The sequence below is a fragment of the Dreissena polymorpha genome, chromosome 3, assembly GCF_020536995.1.
Source record: "Dreissena polymorpha isolate Duluth1 chromosome 3, UMN_Dpol_1.0, whole genome shotgun sequence".
NCBI classification, from domain to species: Eukaryota; Metazoa; Mollusca; class Bivalvia; order Myida; family Dreissenidae; genus Dreissena; species Dreissena polymorpha.
In genome coordinates, this window is record NC_068357.1 from 41720240 (window position 1) to 41731741 (window position 11502).

The 11502-nt window shown below is 32.5% G+C and overlaps 1 protein-coding gene across 50 annotated transcripts in view; it reads left to right on the forward strand.

The window, feature by feature from the left end:
• Window positions 1–11502, forward strand: part of LOC127873833 (uncharacterized) — a 433898-nt gene that overhangs the window by 74319 nt on the left and 348077 nt on the right. For all 50 annotated transcript variants that reach the window (XM_052417848.1, XM_052417841.1, XM_052417850.1 and 47 more), the window contains exons 12-13: window positions 1384–1662; window positions 4070–4165. In XM_052417848.1, the coding sequence (XP_052273808.1) occupies window positions 1384–1662; window positions 4070–4165 (375 nt within the window). The remainder of the gene's footprint in view (window positions 1–1383; window positions 1663–4069; window positions 4166–11502) is intronic.

Here is an 11502-nt window from a genome sequence, read left to right on the forward strand (position 1 = left end):
TGGTAATGTGGGGACAAAATCTAGGTAATGGGGTCTAATCTTACAAAAACCTTTTAAACACACTAGATGCCATAGTGTTGGTCCACTAATGATGATACATGACTAGGATGTTTTTCTTGATGATATTTAGGCAAAGTTTGTCATTGGGTCATGTGGGGTCAAAATCTTGGTCAAGAGATCCAAATCTTACAAAAACCTTGTGAAAACATGTAGAATAAGCATTACTTGCAAATGTTTGCATTGCACAAAAACTCATGCAAATGGACAGTACTCAATCAGAATTAATCATATGCTCACACTGCAAAAGTAAACAGAAGAGAAAAAAATCTTAATTATGCTCTAGAGTACTGAATTTTCAACTAAGAAATGAACAAGGCCTTGTAAAAAAAAGGTGAGCGCACTAGGGCCATCTTGGCCTTCTTGTTTATCTCACCTGAGCACATTTCTCTGTGCCTAAAAGGTAACGGTCACACTAAATGGTTAATGGTTACGGTATCAAAGTGGGCTATAAAACAGCTTTTTCAGCCATAACTTTGCTATGTATTGAGGAATTATGAAATAACTTGGAACAAATGCAATCAATCATAAGACAAGAAGTCACGTGTAATACTTGTCTCCCTATAATCTCAGAGGTCAAGGTCACACTTACAAGACTCAAATATCAATTTTTAGTCATAAAACACCCTTGTTATAATAGTAACTTTGTCAATTGTCGTGCTGTTATCAGATAGCTTACCAAAAATGACACGAATGTGAAGAAGTCAAACCCTGTGTTTATAAAGAAAAAAATGAATTTTGGGTTGATGCCACTCATCTAATTAACAAAAAACCAAGCGAAACAGTTGCATGTGATTGTAAATTCTTGTTTAAATTAACTGCCATGGAATAGCAAATGTTTGAAAAAGTACTTTTGTATGTAATATTCCTATTGTGTCCAACTTTTTCCATCTTTTCTAAGAAAGAGCGGTAAGACAGCTTGCATACAGCTTTCTAATAATTGAAACAAACAATCTATAAAATTGTTCATAAACATGTTTTATGTTGATAAATATTGTACCTTTAATTTTATTTTAACAAGGTATATAAACATCTAAGTGAATATTTATCTCTTAGGGTTCTTGTTATGGTCACGAAATCTTGTTGCAACTTTACATGACCTTTAACCTGAACATTTGCGCCATAGTCTTGGCGGTAAATTATGATTTCATGCATAAAATTATCGCAGAGCATCCTGGTAAAGAAATATCTAAGACAGCTGAACCAAAATAATAAATATGACTGTAATGTCATGGCCCCCACATTTTGATTTGAAATTCAAATTAACATTTTGATATAACAAAGCCAACAAAAAGAGTTGAAAAAAAATTGTTGCATCTGTTACAGTTATTGAGAAAACAAGAGAGATCTGGCAATAGATTGGAAAGAAAACTACAGCAATTGTACAGAAAGATGAATATGAAAATGAAGCAACGTTTTCAAGCAGAGCGTAAATTTGGAAAAAAAATTGATAAGAAAACTATGCAGAAGGGCTTTCGTAACCTCAAACGCATCATGGCAAAGAATAATCCACATTATGAAAGTTTGAAAACACTTTTAAATGGTCATTATTTGTTCATAAGAGGACAGCTTCAAAACTTTATGAGAAACCTAGCACAAAGTAAGGTAGGTAGTCTATGATAAAGGTCTTACAAAGAATGTCCAGCAATCTAGATTTGCAAAATTTGTGACTTTTGCCAAAAATGTCCTTGTAGTCTCATTTATAAAAAATGATTGAAAAACTAATACCAGAAGGGCTTTCATAATCATTAAAAACAATCTTGTTTCCAAAAACTAAGTAACCATAGCAATTTTGCAAGAGTCTAGCAAGCCCCTAAGTGATCTAACCATTAACGAGGTTGCATTGGTGTAGTGGATATTGTGTTAGCCTACTAGCGATTGGGAGGTCACAGGTTCAATCCCCATTTTGGGAGCGTTCTTTAGATGTCCAATGGACACTAAGTACTGGTTCTAGCTTCAGGAAAAGGACTTCAGAGCGTTTCAAATAAGCCTTAATAAGGCTTTCTATGAAATTGAGCTAAAATAGGTTTAAACTAAAAAACTATCCAGTAACAGTTCTGGGGCATCTTTAAAAACAAAATCCTTTTATGATGAGATTAAATAAATTTGATCAGCAATCGGTTTTCAATGTCTCCACTGTATCAGATGTGTATCTGTGAAAAAATAACATGGGACATATCTAAACATTAATCAGTTAAACATGTTTTGAGTCAAATAAATCATGGTAAAATCATCCTTATGCATCTGTAGCTATTAATAGGCAAACCACTTATGCCTTATTTCAGTGTTAATCTTTTTTTCGGCGTAAGCTGCATAAGCCAGCTTTTCACCCTGACTTGACCTTTGTAAGTGTCCAATAAAATTCAAATAAAATTTCCCGCGGCTAGGTACGAATGAATACACTTCATTTATTCCATTGGCTGATTTGAGTATACCACCAGAACATTGGAAACATATCCGCGTCTTTGTAACACTGTTTTACTGTATGAAACAATTTTATCTCTAATGAAAAGGCTTAATAGATAGAACAGTTTTACACTCAATTCTCGACATCAATACAGTTTGTGCGTACACCTTTTATTTTCAGAGTATTACCAGCGCAAAAGCGTTTATACTTAAAAGGCTATGTTCTCATATTTAGTACTTACTTCCATATTCCTGTCAACATGTTAACATGTAAAAGTATAAAGAGCAGTGGAAGCGAGGCCTCACTTTAAAGAATTGCATTTCAACCCGCGAGGTTTCGGGTCAAGTCGCGGACATTCAGAGTTTATATACAGGTCATCACCGGAGTTCGCGGTCAGTAAAATAATCGTTATATAATAAAGACGCTATCCGTGAACTAGGTGACCTGGAATTTTCTTTAGACCAGAAATATGTTAAAAGAAGATATTCAGCAATATAATTATGGTATGTCAATAATAGATTCTTAATGTGTTTTCAACAATACAATGATAAATATTATTTTTAATAAATTTAACAATAATTATTCCACCATATTGCCTAATGTACTAAAGTGATATTATGAGCATGTAACAGTTTATAGGTGTCTATCGCAACCGTTGATTATTTTTGATGTTTCTACTTCATATACACTTATAGTAATTAATGCAGCATCAACATACTAAAACAATATACCAGAAAGAGAAAAATAATGCATTTGAATATTAACCGTACTTTCGTTTGACAACTGATCATGCGTTTACGAGTTGAACCTAAATTTAGTTTTAGTGCAGATTTGTTCATACGACACAAAGACACAATATTGTTTTACGGATCATTTCGGCTTACAGGACTGGGTGGGTCACGTAAGAATATCGAATATAAAATATATTTTTATAAACAACTGGTAGCAAGGTGAGTTGCAGATAATTGATCAGTAACCACATTTTAACTAACTATTTTGACCTGTTAATTCTTTTCAGCTCAATTCAACAGTGCAAAATGCCCATAATATCACTTTAAGCATGAGCACGATGATTCTTGATACTGTTAATAATCGAATCAAATAGCAATGCCCGACAGACCACTAAAACAGGTTTGTTCTCGTGTGGCCGGTTGACTCATATGTTTAAATTTCACTTCCATTCTTCTTTTGGTTTTCTGTTTTGTATCTATAGGTTTATGACCAGCAATATGTTATAATGTAAAATAAGCCGCGAAAACTCCCCGTAACATCCCGTACTGCGTGTGATGCAGCTAAGAACTGCACAGAAAAAGACATTCGCTATCCTTGATCTCATTCATTAAACTATTTACGCCGTATATCTTTTTTAAAGATATTTCTTGTTTTCATTACCCATATAATTATGGTTTCCCTAAGCTAAGCATAAAGAAGCTTGTTTTGACAAAAAATATTTTATAATTCAAAATGTGGAGATATTTTTTTATTTATTTTTTAATTAAATTTTAAGGCACGTTTTGCAAGTTACCATTTGGTCAACATTAATTTGAAATATTTGGTTGAAATTTGGACACTGACATAATTAAATCCAGTAATTCTATGTTACAGAAATCTGGATTAAGTCAAAGGCATGTATTGGTGCTGAAGAAACAGCTTAGAAATATAAAAGCAGACTTGAAAAGAGTACATGGACAGCTCCAGAGGGTAAGACAATCAAATTTCAGAAGTAGGTAAAAACACACCTTTTCTCTGTATTTGAAACAACAATCTTCTTATTCATTTCACCGGGCCCCCTGCTTATGAGATTTTAAGGGATGTTACTGAATCCAAATTGTCAGTAGTTTTTTTATTCGCCCCAACTACGAGATTGGCAGATGTACATGTGACATATTGTTGCCCCTGTCCATGTGTGTGTGTGTGTGGGGGGGGGGGGGGGGGTGGTGGAGGTGTTGAGGGGACATTTCATGTTCGGCTCAAAACTTTGTTTTCATAATGAGATTTCAAAATGATCATCATATTGTGCCAACTTGTCACTTTCAAAACTGTGTTGCTTACATAATTTTTTTTTTATACAGAAGTACATTTTGAGTCTGGCCCATGACTTTTTGTGCATACTTTGGACTTCAAAATAAATGAGCGCAAAAAAACATGCAAGCAATTCAATCTGTTGTTTGAAACAATTATGTTTGTCGCTTCAAGGTTAAGGTCACAGTTAACACTTTAACATTAAGTTAATTTCTCTTCGTGATTTAATTAAAGAACATATTTTTGTCCAGCCTTTAACATTGTTGTGCACCACAGAAAGACATACAGATAGATGTATTCTGTTTACATGAACATAACATGGCAATATACATGTATTGCAAATGACTCAGATAAGTATAACAATTTTTCCAAAATTTCAGTCACTGCGTATTGAATGTGCAATTCACACAGATATTCTCATTCAATATGTTATTTAAATCAATGTTATATATTTCCAAATATGCATATAGTTTTTAGTTGATGGCTCGCGAAAATTACCAACAAATTTGGCTGTAGCGAGAAATCAATACCAAACACAAAACAAAGAAGTGCTTTAATCATTTATAGCAGAGATTTCAGTTTGCATTTGTTCGCAAATTGACATACGATTTGATTGAATAATATGTTTAATGGAATTTTTTTGAATGGATCGTAAATAGGAAACAGTCAATAAAAAACTATGATTTCTTCTTGTTGCAGAGGAGGACACATTTTGCATAATTTAAATAGTGCTACTCTATGGTCACATGTAGTCATTAAGAATCTGAGGCTATAAATAGAGCAGGTAAATTCACATTACTGTCTCTGTACATCATCTTTAAGGTTTATAAGGAACAAGAACAGATTATTGACCGATTCATAAGAAACACCTCTTTCAAGCAAATTCTTCAAGCAATTAACAGCATTTATTTTTTCTTCACAGTAAAAACTCTTAAATTTGCTCATAGCAATGTCTTCTTACAAAAACAAAGAGAAACTTTAGAGAAAGCATACACATTTTGTTTATTACAGCGTCATAAAAAAATTAATTCACACTCGTTACAAAAATATGGTTTAAATTATACAATATAATGTCAGGGGTTTTTCAGCACTGTCTGCGCCTCCGGATAAAGGAGGCACTCCTAAGAACACTGTATTATGTGAATTGGGAATAAGACATCAATTTGGGAATAAATTGTGTTTTATCAAAAGTGCATAATATGCAGATTTATATGTTGCATTTTTCTAGTTTTACAAATTATAATTAAAACATATACTTGCATATGTAATAGCATCATTTAAATTGATTTTACTTGAAAAATGGATTTTTTATTAATTTAAAAGAAAAATCGTCATGAAATGAAACTGTGTCCATGCCGCGCATGGACACGGTTTAAAAATACACTTTAAATGATACAAATTTAATCACTGTTAATGAAAAAGTCATGGAAAATTTCTTATAAGCTTAAATTATAGATAATATATTACAAAAATATATGTAGATCATGAAATGAATAGTTTTGTTTGAGAAAATCACCAAAATGATGTCCATTCCCAGTTTGATGTCTTATTCCCAAATCACATAATACAGTGTTTAAAGCAAACGGACCCGATCCCAAACCGAAATCATAACAAAATCCTAATTCCCCCCCCCAAAAAAAAATTTTTTTTTTTTCTTTTTTATAAGAATGAAGTGTCTTATAACTTGTGTGACTAGCCAGTGTTTGTTTTGGTCAAAAATATCTGCTATAAGGTTTTGACTGTTCAGTTCTTATCTCAGAGTGTAACTGTAACTGAAAAACAACAAAACTGCAGTACTTGAATAAACATTGAACATGCCCAATATTGCATCTGGTTTATATAAAGAAGACAAAATAACAAATAAAAACAAATTTATTTGTAAAACCACTCGCCTACTGAATGTAATAAGTCATGTAACTGACATTTTAATACATTTCTACTTTTTTCCATTTTTGTGTTTATTAAGGTGACATACATCAACTGTTAAAATATTAGGTCAACCTTTTTGGTAAAAATATATGTTTTTATCAAATTTTCTAAATTAACATAACAAGCGCATGTCATTTTCTGAATGTAAAAAGTAGCGTAACTGACATTTTGTTAAATTTTCAGGAGGAGCAAAAATACGTTTTATTTAAATTATAAACATTTTTCTGTATTCAAATTTTCGGATAAGTATTATAATAACAGTTGAAAACGAAACAAAACTCCAAATTGATATGTCTTTTTTAAAACAATAAAAAATTAAGAAAGGAGCAGTTACCATAATTTCAACACTGAAATATTTTGAGCGCAAAAAATAACGTAAGTGCTCTTACTGTATGTTGCTTTATATGCTTTCCTGAACAATTCACAAAATGTCAGTTACCCTAGTTATTACATTCAGTAGACGCACTGAATTATTTAAGCATGATAAATTCACAATTTTTTCCCAAATGAGCCGTTTTATCGAAGCAAAAATTCCCAAAATGGCCAATTTTGTCGATAAAAATTCCCAATTTGGTCAGACTCCTTTTCCCAAAATAGGCAGAAAAACCCCCTGAATGTACAAACTGGAAAGTTAAAATATTACCTAACACAGCATGCGGAGTCAATTTATTGCTTAAATCTGTCTTATTGTTGCCCTTTTGTTCTTTTTTCAATATGGCTGCAAATTTGCAAATCCTCGACTGAATGTAATAAGTCATGTAACTGACATTTTTTATACATTTTTACTTTCTTCCATGTTTGTATTTATTAAGGTGACATACATCAACTGTTAAAATATTAAGTCATAGTTACCGTCTTTATCCTAATAAACGCACCCGAGCAAGATGCAAATCACAAAGGGGGCGCGTTTATTTCACCCCCCTTTAGGTATAATATGAGCAGACACCTAAAATGTGTTTACCGGTATTGCGAAAAGTTCATTTAGCAATTTTATACATATCACAATTAGTTTTACCAGAATACTACAACCCGTTATCATTCTGTTTCTGCCTCGGCATTGATCCGCCAAATCACGCCTTGACGTGTAACGCGGCTATTCGCCAAGGAGAAATATGTACAAATATTGATTGTATACTATAACAAATGTTAAATAATTTTCAAATTAACAAATAAAAGAACTTCAAATTAACGAATATAAGAAACAGATACAGATAATACCACGTTTAATATTCTTATTTATATGCAATTGTTTAAACATTTTGTCGGCTTCTCTCCATACTTCATACAGTTACCATCGGATGTCATCTGTCAAAACAATGATTAGGTAGGTCAGTAACCATATTGAAGAAATTTAAACAGTTAAATCTCGGAAACGAGACTTGCTTTAAACATAAAAAAAACGATATCTATTTGCATAGATCGAGTAGCTAAAATACACAGACGTCACAAATATAAATAATGTTGACCATTTGAATAAAATCAAATGTTGGTTTAATTTTTTAAATGATTACTTTCATTTCTTACCGATTTTCAGAAAATGACTTGTGTACATGTGCATCTAAATTTAAATTTACCCATTGCTTCTGGTGATGTACGCGTGTTCAGTGGGAATACTGCCGTCCCGATTTGGCTGCTATTTAAGATGTTTATTGGTTGTTGCAGACAAATATGAACTGTACACAACACTTGTGTGCCGTCAGTAAACAATACAATAATTGTTTCAATAATGAAGGAACTGAAATAGAGTAATGGTAATGATACAGCGTGTTTGAATATATTTGATTAAGAGGAAATGTCAATGCCAAGTAATTAGCGAGATACCCCGGTAATTTAGTTAAAATTCACAACGAAACTTTTAATGAAATTTAAATTAATTATCTCAATGTTGTACCTGCTATGAAATGTTTATTCACAAATAAATACACCCACGCCAATTTCCGAGCGCTTTTTATCAGAACAAAGAAATTCATTTAATTCATGTGCACTATGTATATGTGGCTAGATTTTGTAGCCGAAAATAGCTGTACACGAGGAGTGCAAACCATGTCAGGTCACCTGGTGATTTAAGCATGTTGGAATACAACTGTTCTGATTGGGCGCTTATTTCATCAAATCTTTAAATAGAAGCATATGCCGAAAATGGGCAATTTTATCGTCACTATTAACCAGAATTTGCTTTTAAAAATGGAAAATCGGGCATATGCGGGATTATCAAGTAATTGGCTAAAGACGGTAGAAGTTGCATGTATGCGATTGAGACAGTTGAAACGTATGTATCGGGAAATCGAGAGACTCGGGATGATACGATTATTAAAATCAGTTATGAGTTCTTTATGGCTTCAAACTGTTAATTGATTTATCAAACACAAAATTATCACTCCTCCAGGTGCAGTATCCTACAGCTAGGTGCAAACACGGTTTTGTTTTATACGCAGCGTTTAAAAAGACAGAAAAAACTGTCACGGTGTGAAATACATGTTGAAATTTGAAAACAACAACGCTAACAATCCCATATTGTTCTACAGAAAAATTAATTTTATTTTTCGTTCAGGGGATTGGCTTTGATAGTTTATGTCCGAACGTAGTTAATCTGCATTTAATTAAATTTATGATTCGGTACTTGTAATCAGTTTCTATCCAAGGTATATTATGGTTAATAAAAGTGTTTGCGGAGTGTCACATCACCAACAATTTCCTTGGCATCTTGCCGAGGCCTGTCTCGGAGGCCTGTCGCGGCGAACAGACGTGGCGACTCGGCAACCAGATGGTCGATGCCGAGTAGACTCCGCGAAAACTTGATGTCGTCAAACTCCGCGGATTGCGGAAATTGTTGGTTTTGCTTGAGCTGTACTTTACCTTGTTGATAAAAAAAAAATGCATTTACTTTACCCCTTAGCAGCCGAGAAATAGGGGCGCTATTATTTTGATCACTCCTTCATTTTATTTGACAATAGGGGCGCGTTTATTAGGGCGGGAGCGTTTAATAGGATAAAGACGGTATATGTTTTTACCAAATTTTGGAAATTGACATTACGAAAACATGTCATTTTCTGAATGTAAAAAGTAGCGTATTAACAAATTTACTGACACTTTTTAAATTTTCAGGAGAAGCAAAAAACTATTTTATAAAAATGATGAACATTTTTCGTATTCAAATTTTCTGATCAGTATTCTAATAATACTTGAAAAAGGAAACACATCTCTCAATTGATATGTCTTTTTTAAAACAATAAAACATCAAGAAAGGAGCTGCAGTTACCATAATTTCAACACTAGAATATTTTGAATGCAAAAAATAATGTAAGTGCTCATACTGTATTTAAAAAAATGTCGGAAAATATGCATTCCTGAACAATTCACAAAGTGTCAGGTACAATACGCCTACTGAATGTAATAAGTCATGTAACTGACATTTTTACTTTTTTCCATTTTTGTGTTTATTAAGGTGACATACTTTACATACTATTTTATGTTTTTTTTGTTTCTAAATTTCGTTTGTATTTAGATCGACGTTAGGTTCATAAAAATTAAGAACGATCGCAAATTAATTTGTTTGTTTAAATTTAATACTAATATACATACCTAATCGTAGTGGAGCCATGTGAACGAATCAAACCAACTAGATTTGAATGAACGCTGTTCTGGCTTTTCTTCCCGAATGTACGCTTAGGAAAAGCAAAATGTCGAGCTGATAATGAATACTCATTTTGAACATTAGACAAATACATAGAAGATATTGTTTCAATGATTTCTAATCAAATAATAAATGTTATACTAAAAGAACAAAAATATTTTCAATCAAATTAATGTTTTTCATGTGTATATTTACTCAAAATTTTATAAGTGGCAGTTACCTTTGAATTAAAGCGATCAATTAAAATTAAAAGAAAAGCCTGTCCTTTAACAAAATACAGATAGTTCAATCACGGAGAAGATACAACAATTAACGCAATCACATTTACCTTGGTTTATGACACCTAACAAGGGATATTGACACATCACTATTGGCAACCTCTGTGCAGACGGAGAGGGGACACATGGCTTCGGCACTGACGGCGCACAATAACAAAATTACTGGTTTTGGAGAGGTGATTTTTAGATTTTATGTTTTATTCATATAACGGCGACTAGCTCAAATATTGGGGAGGCGGCCGCCTCCCTTGCCTCCCTATTACCTACGCCCCTGTTTTAATAACTTTAAATTGAAAAAAATCAGTTGAATACTTTTGAAACTAAGATTTGCATAGGGGAATTAAATTAAATACCAGTAAGGAGAAACTCTGGGATCACAGAACTGATAATAATTTTTCAAATCTGCAAATTTCATTTGGCATTTATAGAATTTGGTAATAATTACGGCCAAGCCTCATAAAAAGGAGCAGAGAACGTAGCTATTCATCTCTTGATCTTTCAATTGAATTTTACAGGTAATTTTAAAAAATCAAAACAGTAGTGGCAGATAGAAGACTGGGAAGTTTAATCAAATTGTAGCAAATTGGGGAAAAACAACCTTGTATTAATTTCTTTTGTCGTGAATGTCATAATTGAAATATAATGTATATGTGGCTGGGAACGAGATTTTGACCCATCTGGTCAAAAAAATGATTTTTTCAGTTAAGCATATATATTATGAAAGTGCTACATCTGAAAAATCAAAATCTGAAATTTGAGCAGCGAATTCCTAAAATTGACAAAGTTATGTAATTTTTTGTATTGCATGTCAGAAACACTGATTTTCGCAATTTTGTACGAAATGACGTTTCAATACAACGAAATGACGTTGTAATTGTACCAGTATTAGTTCATGTTATGCTGATCAGTTTTGTTGATAATAACTCAATTGTGAGTGTATGGCGATGACAGTCATTAACTATGACTTACATAATTAATTGCATTATTATAAATCATAAAACCTAACAGTTGCCATGGAAACAGACAATGTTCTTTTTTCGAATGTATTGTCATTTCAAGAATTTAAGACACAAAATAACAACACATCAACAAAATATCTTCTCGACAGATATTAACATTACCAACATGTTTAGTAAAATAAATGTATGAACATTTTCTGAAAATAGAGGTGTTTT